The 19,081-nt window shown below is 40.6% G+C and overlaps 2 protein-coding genes across 2 annotated transcripts; both read left to right on the forward strand.

The window, feature by feature from the left end:
- Window positions 1-2,481: 2,481 nt before the first annotated feature.
- Window positions 2,482-3,186, forward strand: LOC109003146. The gene has a single exon (XM_018981159.2). It carries the CDS (start codon window positions 2,482-2,484, stop codon window positions 3,184-3,186), a length of 705 nt encoding a protein of 234 aa, XP_018836704.2.
- Window positions 3,187-5,827: 2,641 nt separating this feature from the next.
- LOC118348589 lies at window positions 5,828-11,318 on the forward strand. Its single transcript, XM_035690616.1, has 9 exons — window positions 5,828-6,217; window positions 6,685-6,807; window positions 7,140-7,973; window positions 8,005-8,253; window positions 8,418-8,513; window positions 8,620-8,867; window positions 9,077-9,385; window positions 9,491-9,653; window positions 11,223-11,318. The coding sequence occupies exons 1-9, from the start codon at window positions 5,828-5,830 to the stop codon at window positions 11,316-11,318; spliced, it is 2,508 nt and encodes an 835-aa protein (XP_035546509.1).
- Window positions 11,319-19,081: the final 7,763 nt, after the last annotated feature.

Below are 19,081 nucleotides of genomic sequence, written 5' to 3' on the forward strand. Positions count from 1 at the left end.
TCAAATATATGATTTTTCTATGCAAGAGGATTTCGATTAGACCTAAGATTTGTTGTTTTTGGGTTAGATCCATGTCTTATTGATTTTTAGCCATGTGATTTTAAGTTTGATGGTTGGATCTTCTTTAGGACACATTTTTAAACCTTGTGATGTTTTAGTTTGAAGATCTCATCTTTTTAAGCCATGGATCAAGAGATTGATCAAACTAGTTAAGAAAAAGTTTATGTTTTTGGACTAAGTGTAGAACCGAAAACTCCAAGTGTTATTTTGTGATTTTTGATGACTTTTGTTTGTTAATTGAAAGCATAGTTAATCTTAGGATGATGTTATGAACATGTTAGATGTAAGACTTTAATTTTCTCAAATTGTTGAAGACATTTTGAATAAGGTCAAAACTTGAGTTTCAAAGGTTCGTTTTTGGTTAAAAAAATTGGATCTTTTTAATAAAACTTTTGGTGGTGATGATTAGAATTTATTTTAATGGATGTTTAAGTATGTTTTTAAACTTAGGATAGGAAGATCTTTGTTGCAAAATTTCAGTTTAATCATGAGTTTTGAAATTGGAAGAAATTGCAACACAAATAAAGAGAAATGGCCTATGGATGTTTCAGCCCCTAAAGAGTTTTCATGGTTGTGCTTAGTTTTAAATTTTTCTGATTTGATATTTGAGTTTAGGACAAAAGTTACATGAGATATGTAAATTTTGGTGATTTTTGGAGTTAGAATGCAAAATCCTTAAGTTAGGGGTAAAATAGTCATTTCCCACATGTAGAGGGTAAAATGATAATTTTACTCTAAGTTAATATTTTTTCCAAATTACTAATAAGTTCTAACTTTTAGAAATCACTACTTTCAATTCCTTGTGATCGCACTTGAGTTTTTGCTTAAAAATGTGAAAATTGAGGTAAGTTAGCTTTTAACTTACTATTAGTTTAATGTGTATGGGTGACAAGTAAAAGGAACTACAGTGTATGTATATATGTTATCTTATGTGCCATGCCAAGTCATTACATATTCATCTGCCACACTGAATTTAGTCTGTCATGAATTATGCATCTATTACACAAGATATTCTGTCACGTTTTACTATACATTGCGAGTACGTCTTTAGTATGACATCTATTACATGTATGTCATGTCATGTAATATTCATAGTTGCAAGCATGTCATGTTAAGTATGTGGTCTGTTACAAGTTATGCCATGTTACAAAATATTTCTATCTCTAGTAAGTAATATCTTTGAGTTACGTTCAAGTCAGTTATGTCTAGGTTACTCACGATGTAATCACCATGATTGTCTGAGCATCGCCCTTTGTAATTCACGAGAGTAACTTCTGGCAAAATCATTTTGATTGTCAGAATTCTGTTCAAGTTTAGTTATGCATATACTCCTGGCGTAATCATTCTGATTGTCAGAGTATTATTAGATACTCTTGGTGTAATCATTTTGATTGCTAGGGTAAGTGTTTTAAAATACTAATGATGGAATCATTCTGATTGTCTGAGTATCTCTAACGAAATATGTTGGGCGGAATCATTTTGGTTGTTCATTATTCCTGACGAATTGACTTGCGAAATCATTTTGATTGTAAGAATTCAAGTCCAAGTTCTTGTTAAGTAAAGAAGTCAGTTCAACTTCATGTAAAGTTAAGTTTTAGTTCAGGTTCAAGTTCATGTCAAGTTAAGTTTCAGTTCAAGTTCAGGTCAAGTTAAGTTTCAGTTCAAGTCCAAGTTCATGTTAAGTAAAGCTTCAGATCAAGTTCATGTCAAGTTAAGTCATAGTTTAAGACCAGTTTAGTTTAAGCAAGTCAAGTTCAGTTCACATTTCAGTTTAAGTTGTGTCAGTTATGCTATGATTACTTATGACTTTGATTATGCGTTCATGCTTTTACTACCATGCATGCATCATTAACCTGTGTGGATATTGTCTGTTAACTTGCTGATATTTGTAATCAAATCTCATTGTGGTAGTCCCAACTATCAATCCCCCCAAATGGTAGATCCTATTACAGGATCTGAAGAAGAGCTGGGAATTGACCAACTGGAAACAGTCGACTAAGTGACGGTGCGAAGTTGATGATAGTATATTAGTTAACTTAAATTACTACATTTACTATGGAGTTGCATCTCTAATACTTATTGGATCATAGCCATTTTGGACTAGCTTTATGATCTCAGTTGTTTAGTATGTCCTTTTGTATGAAGTATCTTTTAAGTATTTGGGATATTTTCAGTTTAGTGCATGGTATTGCTAAAGAAAAATAATTATCCAGATGTCGAAAAAAGTCACTTGGAGTCTGGGAGTGCCTTCGTTTCTCTGGGAGAAAGTGTGAGGTTTCAGTGCCTTGGGGTTTCACTCAAAGGCTTACGTCTCACTTGATGTGAGTTTCGTGGTTGGTTTGCTATTTTTGGTATCTTCATAAGGCTTACGGCTCACCTCATTTGAGTTTCGTGGTTGGTTTTGTTATTGGTATCTTCATAATGGAGGCAGAAGACTTGGCAACACAATGGGAGAGGCTTCATCTCTCAAAAGAAGAAAGTTCTTTTTTCCATGCAAATCCAGAACAATACACCGAGGAAGCTGCACGGGGCAAATACTATCTTGTTGGAAAGGCCCTAACTGAGAAGAGTGTCAATAGTGAGGGTTTTAGGGTCACGATGTCTCAGATATGGAAGTTGGATGGGTGGGTTATTTTCAAGAAGTTGGGAGAGCAATGTTTTCTGATTGAATTCCAAAAGCTGGTAGATAAAGAGAGAGTACTACGTGGACGTCCATGGTTCTTTGATAGACACCTTCTGACCATGATGGAAGTGGATGAAAAAATATCCATCCATGCATTACATTTTCACTTTGAACCCTTTTGGGTGCAGCTGCATAACCTTCCGTTAGCCACCATGACAGAAGACTTTGGTCAGCAATTTGTAGGATCAATTGGTCACGTTATCAAAGTTGAAGCTGAGGTTGATGGACGTGCTTGGGCGAGGTGTCTCAGAGTAAGGGTAGCGGTGGATCTCCATAAACCTTTACTGAGAGGGAAATGGCTGAAGCTAGGTGAAAAACAGCATTGGATTTCCTTTAAATACGAACGTTTACAAAACTTTTGTTTCAAGTGTGGGGTGCTATCTCACAAAGGAAGAAACTGTGCACGGCTGAGAGCTGAGCAACAAGGAGATGAACAGGCCTAGTATCAGTTTGGCCCCTGGTTACGAGGGCAACCCATGAACACAAACATTTTTGACAGGCACAAGTATGGTGGTGGCGGAGGTGAAAACCACTGCAGTGGTGAACAGAAAGGAGATAGTGATCGTAATAATTGAGAAGACTCAAAGTACAATGGTAATGCTTGCAAAGTGGAAGTCATAGCAGGAAAGCAGGATGTCTTCAGTAGAAAATGAGGAAAAAAGAAAGAAAAGGGTCCACTCTCAACCACCAACAAAAGAAACAATAGTAGGCGAGGATCCAATTCAGGGTGGTTATCTTGGGAACCAGTTTAAAGATCAGATAGGAGATCACCTCCCAGAAGTCAAGCAGTCAACACACGTGCATGAGGTGCTTAGTTTCGAGGGAGCCACTAAAGCTACTGATATGCAAGGGATCCAAAAGAGCATGGGATATGGGTCTGAATTACCAAAAGAGGCCTCCACGTGCAGAGCAGAAAACTGGTCCCCCACTTATGATCCTGAAAAGTGGGAAGTCCTACAAAGGAGTGAGGTGGATACTACTAAAAGGCCTGCTATTACTAGGCAGGAAAATTTTGGGGACAGGCAGGTTGGATAGTATAGATGATCATGTGAACCCTAGTAGGGTTGACTTGGTAAGCACTGTCAGAAGGTGGAAAAGGAAAGCCCGTGAAAGAACCATCCATGAGGAAGGCAATGGTGGTGCCCCTCTGACTGAAACCTCTAACAGGTGCACCAAAGTGTTTTACTAGAGAGGATGCAAGAGAAGGAACACACATAGTAATTATGTTTCAAAAAAGTTTAAAGAAGATGATGATAAGAATGAAACATTGCTTGCTCAGGCAAAGGCTGGTCTCCAGCCCTACCATAATCAATGAGTATCTTGGCGTGGAACTGTCGAGGGCTTGGGAACCCTTGGTCAGTTAGTGTCCTTAGAAATCTATCTAAGGAAAAGTGTCCCATTTTAGTTTTTCAAGTGGAAACTAAAAGTAGAAATAAAAGGATGGAAGTGATTAGGAGAAATTTAAAGATGGATGGGTGCTTTGCAGTGGACTGTGTGGAATTAAGTGGTGGTATTGCACTTTTATGGAAAGAAAAATGGGATGTAAAAGTGATTAACTATACTAGATGGCATATCAGTGCACTAATCCAGGAAGATGACAGTGGACCAACATGGTAGTTTACTGGCTTTTATGGCCATCCAGAGACTGGAAAAAGAAGTGGGAGTTGGCAACTTTTGAAGATGCTTAAACCTTCCAGCCCCATGGCCTGGCTTTGCTCGAGAGATTTCAATGAGATCCTGCACCAAAAGGAGAAAATGGGAGGAGCAAGCAAACCCTATAAACAAATTGAGGAGTTTAGGCAAGCAATAGACTACTAAGGCCTTAATGACATTCACTCTTAGGGACTAAGCTTTACATGGTCCAATAACAGGCTTGGAAGGGAATTCACAAAGGAAAAGACAGACAGAGCACTTGGAAATAAGGAATGGAATGATCTTTTCAGTCATGCCTCGGGCACTGCCCTTGCAGCAGTAAAATCTGACCATTTCCTTCTCCTCATTGAAACATGCAGAACAAGTAATGGAAGAATGAGAAGAAAAGTGTGCTTCATATATGAAATGGCATGGGAACAAAAGGAAGATTGCAAAAAGGTCATTAGTGAGGCATGGAAGAAAGATAATGGATCAAGTAGTGAGGCTAGTACTCTGAGGAGACAACTAGATGCCTGCAAACAAGAGTTACTGGTTTGGCAGCAACAAACTAAAAAACAGCAGGCCTTGAACATTACACAGGGACTACAAAACATTGGTCACCTCCAAGAAACTGGCTCAAGCAGTCACTTAGCTACCATGAAACAAGCTCAGGAGGATGTGGTGTCTGCCTTGATAGAAAATGATCTAAAGTGGCGCCAAAGGGCAAAGTAACACTGGCTTAAGCATGGAGATAGAAGAACCCACTACTTTCATATGCAGGCAAGTCAAAGAAGGAAGACCAATACTATCAAATGGGTTGAGGCCTCACGAGGAAGGTATGTAATTGAGCAGGCAGAGATTGGAGGTGTGTTCACAGGTTACGTCTCTTCACCTTTTACTTCCACCCATCCCTCAAATTTTGAAAACTGCATGTCTGCTCTGGAAATAAAACTTGATTTGGAGATGCAGGCTTGGTTAATGATCCCTTTCAATAGAGAACATATAACAGAGCCTATTTTTCAGATGAATCCACTAGGGTCTCCTGGCCCTAATGGATTCCCAGCTCAGTTTTATCAAAAGCACTGGGAGGTAGTGGGTGAACAAGTGTGTAATTTCGCACTCAAAGTCCTAAACCAGGGTGGATCTCTTAAGGAGGTTAATGACACCTTCATTACCCTCATACAAAAAATTAAAAACCCCAAGGGAGTTACTGATTACAGACCTATTAGCTTGTGGAATGTGGTGTACAAAATAGTCTCCAAAACCCTTGCAAACAGGCTGAAGGCCATCCTGCCTAAGCTTATTTCCCTTAACCAAAGTGCCTTTGTACCCGGGAGACTCATTTATGATAACACACTAGTTGCCTATGAGATCCTTCATACCATGACCTAAAAAATGAAAGGCAAAATAGGCTTTATGGCTATGAAATTAGATATGAGTAAGGCCTACGATATGGTGGAATGGCAGTTTGTTGAAGCTATTATGGCCAAGATGGAGTTCCCTCCACATTGGATTAACTTAATTCAAACCTACCTCCATTCTGTATCATACTCAATACTGGTTAATGGTGAGCCTCAAAAGTCCTTTTTGCCTTCAAGGGGCCTTAGACAAGGTGACCCTTTATCCCCCTACTTCTTCATTTTATGTGCAGAAGCTCTCACTGCCCTTTTAAACAAAGCTGAAGGTTGTGGTGTTTTGACCCCTATCCCTATTGGAAGAGGTTCAGTATCAGTGAATCACCTATTTTTTGCAGATGATAGCCTGCTCTTCTGCCAAGCTTCAACTAAGGAACTCATACATGTGCTCAACTTACTTGATATATATGAGAAGGCCTCAGGGCAGGTGATAAATAAAGACAAAATCTTCGATTTTTTTCAACAGAAACAATGGCCAAGCAATTCAAAAACAAATTTTGGAGATTGCAGGAGTTAAATCTTCTGGCACTTTTGAAAGATACTTGGGTCTACCTGCATTGGTGGGAAGAGCAAAGGTGGCATCCTTTCATTCTCTAATTGATAGGACATGGAGTCGAGTTACAAACTGGAAAAACAAATTTCTCTCTGCAGCAGGGAAGGAAGTTCTCCTCAAAGCAGTCCTTCAAGCCATACCTACCTATGCCATGGGTATGTTTTTGATACCAGCCTCCATCACTAATAAAATAAATCATTTACTCAAGAAATTCTGGTGGGGCTTCAATAAAGATAGCTCTAAAATTCAGTGGGTCAATTGGAACAGCTCAGCTTCAGTAAAGACATGGGAGGGCTTGGGTTTCGAGATTTAAGGAGTTTTAATCTAGCCTTACTTTCCAGAAAGGTTGGAGAATTTTACAAAACCCAAACTCTCTGGTGGCCAGGGTTCTTAAGCAAAAGTATTTCAGCAAAATGGGGCTGTTAAAGCCGAAGTGGGGACAGGGCCATCTTTTGCCTGGAGAGGTATCCATGCAGGCCTAAGGCTGTTAAAGGAAGGTCTCATATGGAGGGTGGGGAATGGACAACAAGTCAATATCTGGTTAGATAAATGGCTACCCTTCCCCCTCCATATAAGATTCAGTCCATCCGAGATGTGGATTGTTGGTGTGATAAATGTCTTTTACCACCCTTCTCTTTCTTGCTACATTTGACGTAAGTTCTCTATGGCTGCTGCTGCTGATAATGGAGGTCGACGTCCCTTCGTGGATCTCATATCGGTGGTCCCTCAGCCTCTTCCAGAAATGTCTATGGTGCACCGTGTGCCGAAATCCAAGGATGGCGAAATCTTTTTCTAGTTTTCTAAGGAGGAAACCCAACGAACTGCTGAGCCTTTTCGGTACTCGATTGTTTTGAAATTTCTGCGGAACCAACCATCCTTGGATGCTATTAGGGCCTTCATTCACAAGCGATGGAATCTTGATGGCATTCCAGTCGTTTCTAATATGAGGCATCCTCGGAATGTATTTATCAGAATGGTTTTGGAAGAGGACTGCATGAAGGCTATGTCTCGTGAAGTTAACGATATTGATGGGGTTCCCTACCGTCCATTTCACTGGACTCCAGAATTTAAAGAAGAAGAAGAACCATATATTGTACCGGTTTGGATTGTACTTCCAGGTTTGCCTCCTAACTATTATCATGAGTCTTTTCTTAAAATTCTTAAAGCCCCTATAGGTAGATTTATTAGAAGTGATAATTCCACTCGTTGTGCTACTCGAACCGATGGTGCTCGTATTTGTGTGGAAATGGATGCTGCAAAGCAACCTTTACCTTATTTTTGGATTGGGATGCCTGGTCTAGGAGCTAGCCGAAAGCAAGAAATTATTTATGAAACTCTGCTGGTGTTCTGTTCTAAGTGTAAAATACAGGGGCATAATTCAAAGACTTGCCGTGCTGGGAAAAAGAATGCAGGAGGTAAGGTGTGGGTTCGGCAACAAGAACCGATTGTGGAAGAGTCGAAGGAAAAGATTCCTACTCCAGTTGTGGATGATAAAGAAGTTGAAACAAACCAAGATACTGAGGAAAATCGGGTGTTAGGTGAACCCATTCTTTTGGTTGAGGAGTTGGAACCAGAAAAGGATCAAGAGGAAAATCCTGAGATTGCGGATCCTGCGGAAGAAATGAACCCAGTAAGTTTTGAAGGCAGAATGCTCTACCCAGCTAATGGAAGCAGAGTTGGAAACGGACAGGAGGGAGGGGGAAGTTGTTCCTAGTTCAGAGGAAAGGGAGGTTGATAATGTTCACGAGGAAGAGGTACTCTTGGAAGATGGTTCGATGTCTGATCCGGAACCTGAGAAAAATGCGAAAGTATTTTTGCAGGAGAAGGAATATCATTCGGACGCAGAGGATGAAGTCGTAAAGAGAAAATATCAGAAGCGGCAGTTTGAGAAAATCAGGAGTTCCAGGCGGGTGATCACTAGAACACAAAAGTTTACTCAATGACAGGATCAATCTTAGTCTGGAATATAAGAGGATTAGATACTTCCAAGAGACGTTTACAAAAATTGCTGATTAAACACAAGCCGAAGATGATAGTGTTGCTGGAACCGTTTCAGAGTGTGGATAAAATCCAGGTGTTCATGCGGATGTTGCGGTTTGATAAGGTAATAACGAATGAGAATGATGGTGGGAAAATCTGGGTATTTTGGAAAAGTGAAGTGGACGTGCAGGTTGTTTGCATGAGTTCGCAGTATGTGTCTTTAAGTATTAGCGAAAGGAGATATTCATTTCTTGGGTAATTTTATTTATGCTAAGTGTAATAGGTATGAGAGACAGATGCTTTGGGAGGAGCTGAGTTCGGATAGAATGGGTGTTGAGCCTTGCTTGTTTGCTGGGGATTTCAATATAATTCGGTCGGACGTGGAAAGGTGTGGTGGTCGTCCATGGACTAGAGTTGCAATGGATGAGTTTAATAGATGGATTCATCAGGGCAGGCTGATGGAAATGAATTCACAAGGGGGAAAGTTTACATGGTGCAACGGTCAGCAGGGATTATCTGGAGCTTGGGCAAAGTTGGATCGAGTGTTAGTTGATGCAAATTTCCTGACTTTATTCCCGAGTGCTCATTGTTTGTATCTTCCAAGGACAACGTCGGATCACTGTCCTATGTTTATAGAATTTTTAATTGATCCTTTTACTTATGGCTCCCCTCCATTTCGATTTCGGCAAATGTGGGTTGAGCACCCGGATTTTATGAATTTTGTTCAAAATGTGTGGTCTGAATCTGTTACAGTTTCGGGGCTTTTAAATTAGCTAGCAAACTTAAAAAGCTTAAGGTGGCGTTACGTGAATGGAACAAGAGGGTGTTTGGGAGAACTAATAATCAGATTGCTATTCTTGAAGAAAAGGTTGAGAGTCTTGAACATTTGTTGCCGAGAGATTGGGATAATGATATTGAAAGGGAGCTAGTGCGGTGTTCTAATGAGTTGTCTTCTTGGAGGCGAAGGGAGGATATAAGACTGGCTCAGATGGCTAAAATCAAGTGGAGAATGGATGGTGATAGGAACTCAAAATTCTTTCATGTTTGGTTATCTAATAAAAGGTGTAGGAAAATTCATAAGCTGATAACTTCTAATGGGATGGAGTTTAATTCTCCGGAAGAAATTCATCTTGGTGCCGTTGATTATTTTTCTGAGTTTCTTCATAGATCTAACCCGGCAAGGGAGGTGCCAGATTTAACAAGCTTGATATCTTCGGTTATTGATGAAGAGGATTGTGTTCGGCCTTGTGGGATCCCTTCGTTGGTTGAAGTGAAAGAGGCCCTATCATCTATTCCTATAAATAGTTCTCCGGGTCCAGATGGTTTTGGCGTGGGTTTTTTTATGAGTTGCTGGGAGGTGGTTAAATTGGAGGTCTTTGAAGCTATTTCAGAATTTTTTCTATCCAAAAGTCTTCCGAGATTTTATTCGGCTTCTTTCATTGTGCTTATCCCGAAGGTAGATGTGCTTTCGGGGTTTGATAAATTTAGGCCAATAAGCCTTTGTTCAGTCTTCTATAAAATTTGTTCAAAAATTATTGTGAATCGTATGACAAGTCTTCTTCCCAAAATGATTTCTCTAGAGCAAGGAGCGTTTATACCTGGACGAAGTATTTTTTAGAATATTAGTCTTACTCAGGAAATGGTTCATTCACTGAAGAGGAAGACACACGGTGGTAATATTATGATTAAAGTTGACATGGCTAAAGCATATGATCGGGTGGAGTGGAACTTTTTGATTGAGGTATTGAGGTGTTTTGGTTTTCCTTATCCTTTTTGTGAACTTATTCGTGCTTGTATTTCGAATGTGTGGTATTCTGTGATGTTAAATGGAACGACGAAAGGTTTCTTTCAAGGGCGGCGGGGTTTGCGCCAAGGGGATCCCCTTTCGCCTTATCTCTTTATTATCCTTCAAGAAGTGCTTTCTAGACTTTTGAAACAAAGCTTTATTGAAAAAAAGATTGGAAAATTTTCCCAAGCAAGAGGTACTCCTCATATTTCTCACCTTATGTACACTGATGATATTGTAATTTTTCTTAATGGAGGAAAGAAATCGGTGAGGGAACTGTTGTTGGTGTTTGAAAAGTATGAATATTGGTCAGGTCAGCAACTTAGTAAAGAAAAGACGGCCATATTTTATTCTCTAAAAATTTCGTTAGTAAGAAAGAGAGCTCTTAAAAGGCTGACAGGGTTCTTCGAAGGTTTGTTTCCTTTTAAATATCTTGGGGTTCCGATTGTATTGGGACGTCTTAAGCATGAGCACCTAGAGGAGATGATTAACAAAGTCTGAAACAAAATCAGTGGTTGGAAAATGAAATTATTATTAGCGGGTGGCCGTTTGATTCTTCTTCGCCATGTGCTGTCTAGTATGGCTTTACATCATATATTTGCAGTATTGCAGGTTCCCCACTCTATTATTAAAGAGCTAAACTGAATGATGAGCACATTTCTTTGGGGAGAGTTTAATGGTAAAAGTAAAAAAAAATGGGTGGCATGGGAGAGTATTTGTAAGCCAATTGAGGAGGGTGGACTTGGTTTGCGGAATTTGGGGGATATACAAAAAGCTTTGCACATGAGGTTTGCATGGAATTTATTGAAAGGAGAATCCCTGTGGGCTAGTTTCTTTAAGGGAAAATATGTGGGATCTTCAATTTGGTGTCTCATTGATATGAGAAAAGGAACGAGGTTTTGGAAAATGATTGTCAAAAGTATTCCGAGTGTACTTGATAATGCAAAGTGGAGAGTTAGAGATGGTAATATTTTATTTTGGTATGACAAATGGAGAGATGGGGGTCCTCTAATTGATGAGTTCCAGATAGTGGGTAATCCGATGTTGAAAGTTAAAGAGTGCAAGTTGTCCAATAGTTGGGATGTGGATTTGTTGAGTACGTTGGTTGGACAGGATAATGTGGAGGAAATTGTTGAGGCTTTGGCTGGGGGAACTGGATCTGGGAACTACCAAATCCGCGTGGGATTGCATTCGAGTACAAGGATCTAGTATGGAGTGGCATCCTTGGGTGTGGCATAAGTTGCTTCCACTTAAAATTTCGGTTTTAATGTGGAAAGTGTGGAACATGGCCTTAAGCATAGACGATCGTCTTCGGCGCATTGGGATCCAGATAGTTTCTCGTTGTGATTGTTGTGATGAAGGTAATTATGAAGACAAAAATCATGTGTTACTTACAGGTGAGTTTGCATCGGCAATATGGCATTTTTATGGATCTATTTTTGGTATTCCTATTGGTTTTACTTGGAGGGAGACGGTGCAAATTTGGTTTCGATGGGCGTCCTCTAATTCTCAACTGGGAATAATAGTGGGGCTTCTACCTTCTATTATTATTTGACATCTTTGGTGTAGAAGATGTACTGCACGTATGGAGGGCAGGTTTCAGTCTATTATTTCGGTTTGGCTTTCTATTAGTAGATGGATGGGATTATTAATTCGAGAAATGAAAAAGGTTAGCAAATGTTCTAGGAATGATTCACAGGTGTTACAGTTATTGAATATTCCAGCGTTGGTCCCTGATAGGAAGTACTTAAAGTTAGTGGCTTGGCAAAAGCCAGCTCAAGGGTGGTTTAAATTGAATGCAGATGGGAGTAGTCTTGGTAATCCAGGTTCTTTAGGGGTGGGCGGTATCATTAGGAACGATCAAGGTCATATGGTTTATGCTTTTAATTCTTATATTGGAGTCGGATCCAGCAATAGAGCATAGTTGTTAGCTGTTTTTCAGGGACTCAAAGCCTGTAAGGAACTGGGGATTAATTTTGTGAAAATTGAATTAGATTCTCAAGTGGTGATTTCGTGGTGGAATAGGAGAAGGTGTGGGGTGTGGTACTTGGAAGATTTTTGGGAAGATACGTTGGCCCTTATGGATTCTATGGTGTGCGTAGTTCGTCATGTTTATAGAGAGGGTAATAAAGCTGCGGATTGGTTGGCCCGGAGTGGTGCGTCGGGTCTTAATTCTGAGTGGAGATTTATTAGGGAAGTGCCTAGGGTGCTTCGTGGTTTAATCCGTTTGGATATTCTGGGTTTGCCTTCATTGCGTTGCTGTTAGCATCATGTTCATGCGGCATTCATGTCCTCAGGTTGGTTTGGTTAGATTTTTGATTTTATATTTTTTGTGTTAACATTGTTTGTTTGGTGGTTTTTTTACAGGAATGGTTTTTTTTATTGGTTTTCCTTCTTAGTACATCCTTGATTTGATGTTTTCTGTAAGTTTGACACCTAGGAGTGGAATTTTTGTAATACTAGGTGTCGGTTTGTAATCACGATATTCCTCCGCCATAAGTGAGGGCAATTAATAAAAATTGGGAAGGGGTCACTTATGGACAGGTGATCTCGGCTCTTCTATATATAAAAAAAAAGTGCAATAGTGGAAGGAATCTTTTCTCCAAGAGTTCTTCACCCAGTAGGAAATTGATGATATTAAATCAATACCAATTAGCCTGACAATTTACTACAAATGGGAGATATACTGTCAAGAGTGGATATTACCTCAGAAAAAGTTTGGAGTGTAGTCTAGAAGGGGAGACCTCAGGCAAAGCTAATGAAAAACAAGCTTGGAAGGCTATTTGGAAGTTGAGAGTAACCCTTGCTACCAAAATGTTTTTATGGAGAGCATGCAAGGAGGCCCTACCAACTCTAGCAAATCTGAGAAGGAGGAAAGTTGTGGAACATAGTTCATGTCTGATTTGTAAGCAGGAGCCAAAAACGTCTGGACATGTTCTATGGGGCTGCATTGCTACAAAGGATGTGTGGGGTCAGGGAGTGAAAAAGTTGCAAAAACTATCATTTCAAAGTGATTTGATCTTTGATATCTGGTCAAGACTGGTAGAGATGCTTAGTTTAGAGGAACTTGAAGAAGTGGTAGCTACTATGAGGGGCATATGGACTAGAAGGAACAATACTCTTCATTGTAAAGATTTCAAACATCCAAATGCTCTCCACCAACTAGTCAAGGCAGAACTAGTATCATACAGGGAAACTCTCACAGAGGAGCTAGTTGTCAAGCTCACAGCTCATGTAGGGACTCCAAAGTGGTCAAAGCCTAAGGTTGGTTCCTTTAAAGTCAACTAGGATGCAGCTGTAAATCAAAAGGAATTGGAGTGCACATTAGAGATCACCAAGGTTTTTTATTGGAAGCCTACAGGCACACAGATCCTTCAAAAGAACCCCTTTCGATGCTGAAGCTTATGGCATACTCCTAGCAGCAGTTTTTTGCAAAGAGATTGGCATAACACACTATTTGTTGGAGGGGGATTCAAAGCAAGTAGTGGATTTAATGAATCATCACACAAAGAACTGGAGTTTGGGTGGTTGCCTAGTGGAAGATGCAAGGGTAGTACTTAATTCCTTTGCTTGTTGGTCAGTGGCTCATACATACCGAGAAGCTAACATGGCAGCACATCACCTAGCAAAATCTGCTCTTGAATGCACAGAGGATCTATATGATCTGAAACATGCCCCTCATGCAAGGGTTGTATTACTCGATTTCTGATTGTGAATTGATGTAATTGGCACTTATGTTTAATGAGATCAGTTTTTTTTATCAAAAAAAAAAAAAATTATCCATTGCGAATATTGCATAATGCTATATGTATGTTAGGAACATTGCATTTTTAATTGTCATGAATGGGGGCAGGTAACCTCATGTTGCATGTCCCGACACTTCAGATGTGTGCCAGATCCCAAGCGAAATCTGGGGGCACCACAGGGTGGTATCAGAGCAATACATGTCTGGGTTTAAATCCACATGTCCTTCGGAAATGCACCAATTACTAGGCTTGAGATTTTAGTCTTCATTAGGCTTGAATTTCTTGAAGTATAAGAGATAGTACGTGGTTGTGATTCGTATACTCGTGTTTCAGGAAATGACACATGACTCACGATGGGATACCTCGGAACCCTGATGGAGACATCAATCAAGAGAATCAAAATCCCCCGATGGATGGAAGATTAGCTGAAGCTGTACATCTGCTGACTGATGTGCTTAGACATCAACAACAACATCAAGTGCACTCACCTAGCCCCAAAGTTAGGGGTTGTTCTTATGAGAAGTTTCTGATCCACAGATACCCAAACTTTTCTAGTAATGAAGGACCTCTGAGGGTCGAAAGATGGATTATTGATCTTGAAAAGACGTACGAGATATGCAGGTGCACTGAAAACCAGAAGGTTCTATACGCTGGATACCTATTCCAAGGAGAAGCTGGAATATGGTGGGATACCCATAGGCATGTACTCCCTTCTTTTTATAGTAGTCTCCTCACTTTCCTGTTTGTTTGCCTCCAAAACCCTTGCATGGGTGACAAGTGGTGAGTGTTTCTTCTTCCCCCTTCTCTTTTACCAAAAAGACTCTTAGAATCCCACTTTGGATTGCATTGGGAAGGGACAACTTGGGTGACGTGTAGGGTTTCCTCTCCCTTGGCCGAAGTCCCTCATTTTCCCCTTTATGCCCTTCCTTTTCTTAAGCAATTGAATATCTCTTCAAGGGTACTTTTGTAAAACATATCATGCATCTTCCTTTTCCCAACAAACAATCTTTGGCATGGGTGGACAAGTGGCATGGGCGTGTGCCTTGTCCATTGCTGCCTAACTCTTCCCCTTCCCTTTTGTTGCTTCATCTTCCATCGCTCCTTCCCAAGATGACTACTCATGTGTCATTGGTATATTAGTAACCTAAGTGACAAGTGGCATGTGAAGAGGTGCTTGGGAGTGTGGTGGCCAAAATCCTAGGCGCATATTTGTCATTTGATTTAAAAGTCCCTTCATCTAATCTTTTTAGAAGCTTAATGCATGTTTGACACTTGGCAAAATCTGACAAATTCAAAATCCCTTGTGCCCCTTTGGTTTCCCATGCAAATTTCCTAGAAAAAACCACCTTTCTCCTCCCTAGACTCTCCTTTCCAAGAATGCCTACCTTGGAACTCAAAATTGGGCCAAAACAATGGGTCTAGGCATGTGGAAAAGGGTTGACCGAAAATCCTTTAGCCTTCCTAGGTCCATTTTGTCTCTTGATTCTTCTAGAATGTTTCTAGCATGCTTGAGTAGTGGTAATCCCTCTAGGGTAGGTGTGCAAGCCACTTCTTGGTTTTTTCCTTACACTCCCCTCTCCCCCTTAGTCACTAAAATGTCCAGATTCATGCAACACATGTATAACCATGGCACTAGTGACTAAGGTTTGGGTCATAGACTTAAAGGGCTTGGATTTTATAAATCGGGCCGAAATTATACCAGGCATTCTAGGGTTACTCCCTTCTTGGGCTCAAGTTGCTAAATTAAAGATTCTAAGGGCCTTCCTTTAAAAAAAAATAACTAAAGCTGTTAAAATGTTATGGCAACTAAGAATTAATTCTATGGGCCATGCTTAGGCAAGCTCGGGTCATCACACTGGAGGAAGGGTTCCTCGAGATACCCACTATAGTTCATCTTCTTTCATTATATGACAATACATTTATCTCCTTTATCATTCTGTTGTTGCATTACTTTAGTAGCCCGAAAAGTATTCTAACAACTAGTATCTTGATTCTTCATGGATGGCAAGAAATAGCAAATTTTCTGATGGAAAAAATCCTTAAATCACTCCTACATCTCACAAATTTAGTCAACCAAATGCATGAAAATCAAAAGTTTTTCAAACAACAAGTACATGGGAAGACCAAGCTATTGAGGAGGTAGTAGAAAAGGCAGCGAAGGTGGAAGAGAGTGTGATGGTGTCCACATAAATTGTTCCCAAGGAACCCCCTCTTCCCTTTGCTTTCATAGACCCAAATTCATTTCGCATTCACTTTCAGATCTTCTTTCTCTTTCAATGGTCACAGTTAACAAAAACCATGCCATGGTTGAAAAAGGAGGAGATCTAGGGTTTGGGATGGATCACAACATCAAATACTCTTGCGTGAGTGTGTGGCAACACAACCATGTTGAAATCAACCCACCTTCAGATACGAACCTCAATGAGATATCTGCTACTGCAAAAACAAAATTAAAAAAATAAAAAAATCCTCCCACAAGTCCCAGGGATTCTTAACAAATGGGCCACGTTTGGTATGGCACCCTCCATGGAAAGAAATTCCACAGCAAGACCTTTTCCAGTTTATTCCTCTTTTGGAGCCCTTTTTTTTAGCAGAGAAAGGCTCAAAGACTATTTTACAAAAGCTGGAGAAAAATCCAACAAAAAATATCCCAGCAACATTATTGTTGTTCCTTCTACTTCAAGGATGTTGTTTCCTACCACCTGCATTCTCTTCATATGTTTCCTTTTAGGCTCTTTGTCCTTCCTCAACAAAGCTACCCTCAATCTCACACTCCCCCACCAATACCACTACATGACCTAAAAGTTGAAACACAAGCCGATCTCAATAACTACAAGACCATGATGGTTGTGTTGCGAATGTCCATATTGTGGGTAACGGGTGCATCATGCTACAGTACGTGTCTAACATCATCATCCACGTTCACCACTACAAGCCATCAGGGAACACGAACATATGGTCATCTCCGACACACCTTGGGTGGTGGGGGAGACCGAACGAAGATGGGATATCGATATCTGGAGAAGCAACTAATCTGGATTGACCACTGCTCCTTGTCGTACTGCACGTAGGTGATAAAGGGGCATGCCACATGTAGGAAGACATGGTTGTTTGGTTGTTGGACATGTCGGGGGCAAATGTAGGTTGGTTATTTGTTTGATAAGTCAAGAGTAAGTTGTTTTTGAATGTGTGGCTAATTGTTTGGGGTATTTGACATGTCAGGAATAAGTTTGGTTAACTTGAAAGTATGGGTTGTTTGGTTGACGTGTGTGGTGATTAGTTAGGTGATTTTGAGGAGGTTGGGCTAAACTATGATACCCCCTTAAAAATACAAGAGCTAAGGGATTCTTGTTACAAAATATTGGACTATATGACAATGGTCATGTGGAAGATACTAGAAAGCCAGAGTTGGGGAGCGTGCGGCGATTTTAGAAGAATAGGCAATTTTGTGTTTTGGCTTTCGCTAGGGCTTTCAAAGGGGCGATGCCTGCCACCGGGGGCTCTAAGGGCCCTTCGATGGTGGCAGAGAGGAGTCGATCCTTTGCAGAGTTGGTGTCGAGAATGCCTCAGCCCATCCATGAGGTTGTGGTTCCATTTCGAGCTCCCAAAGTTGTAGATGGGGAGGTCTTCGTGCAATTTTCCAGAGAAGAAATTGATTGATCTGCGGCTACTTTTCGTTTTGCTTTGGTGATGAAGTTTTTGAGGCAAAGGCCTTCATTAGATTGGATCCGTGTATTTATTAATGGGAGATGGGGTCTTTCTGCTCGGCTGGTTGTCTCAGCAATGAGGACGCCAAGAAATGTTTTCGTCCGATTCTCTTTGAAGGAAGGTTTTCTTAAGGTGATGTCTCGTGAGAGTAGCAACATTGATGGTGTTAGCTATTGAAATTTCCAATGGACGGTGGATTTCTCAGAAGATGTGGAACCTGTGATGGCTCCTGTTTAGATTCACTTGCTGGGGCTTGGTCTGAATTACTATCAAGTCATATTTGCAAAACATTACAGCACCGGTGGGTTCTCTCAATCGAAGAGACAATGCGACCAAATGTGCGACACGTACGGATGGGGCTAGAGTCTGTGTTTTGATGGATGTTTCTCAGAAACTAGTGTCTTGTGTGGATTGGAACGCCTCGGCAGCCTTCAAGTGTACTCTAGGAAATTGTCTATGAAGCACTCCCTGCTTTTTGTTCTAGATGCAGTACTCAAGGTCATAATATTGGAACTTGTAAGCTATTGGTGAAGGATAAAGGGAAGAAGAAGGAATTGGGCCAAGTATGGAGGCCAAAATAATCAAAAGAACTGGAGTAGTTGGTGATGGCTTCAAATGATGTAGCTGTGGTAACTACAAATGGTGGCCAGGGGATGGAGTCCTCTGTCTTGGTTGCTCCTGGATGATGTTTTGGCTGTCAATGACTCTTCACTTAAGGTTAGTAGTAATGGGGCTGCTCAAGAATTTACTTTAGAGGTGAGTGCGAATTCGGGTGAGCAGTGCGGGGATGAACTATTGGTTGGAGCTGATGAAGTGTTGTCAAAGGGGAACTTTGATGTGGGGAATGTTAATGTAGATAGGGAGTATGAGGGAAATGTCGCCTCTATTATCACTAAATCGATGGCTGCTGGTTTAATGCTAATGTTGATGGAAATTAGTGCTAATGTCAATGTTACGGAGAATTCCATGGAGGTTGGGGGTGGTTCTGGTATTTCTGGTGGGGTTGGTACGTTGGTTGTTGGAGAGGGTTGTGATCCTTATATTACTAATGGATTCTCGGATGTGGTTGAAGTAGAGACTCTGGATGCAAGCGTTGAGGAGTTGGCAAGGGAGAGCTCTGTTTTGCGGAATGAAGAGATCTTGATCAGGCATGAGATGGGGAGATCAGGCTCTATTTCGGATTCAAAGGGAGTGGGTTCATTACCTCATATTGCGAAAGAAAAAGATGGTGTGTCGGAATACTGAAATTCCAACTCCAAAGATGTGAACTAGTATGAAATTGCGCAGCTCTACAAAGGCTCCTAGCAGGCCTAAGAGGTCTAATATATGCTAGAGAATCTCCTGTTTTGGAATTGTCGAGGTCTCGATTCCTCGAAGGCACGGTTACGTGCTATGCTAAAATCACTAAAACTGAAAGTTTTAATCGTTACGGAGCCGTTTCGTCAAGACTCTATGCTTGATCGTTGGCAGGGTATGTTAAATTTTGATGCTTCATATTCTAATGGTGTTTCTAGTGGT

Source organism: Juglans regia, chromosome 1, assembly GCF_001411555.2.
Source record: "Juglans regia cultivar Chandler chromosome 1, Walnut 2.0, whole genome shotgun sequence".
Taxonomy (NCBI): domain Eukaryota; kingdom Viridiplantae; phylum Streptophyta; class Magnoliopsida; order Fagales; family Juglandaceae; genus Juglans; species Juglans regia.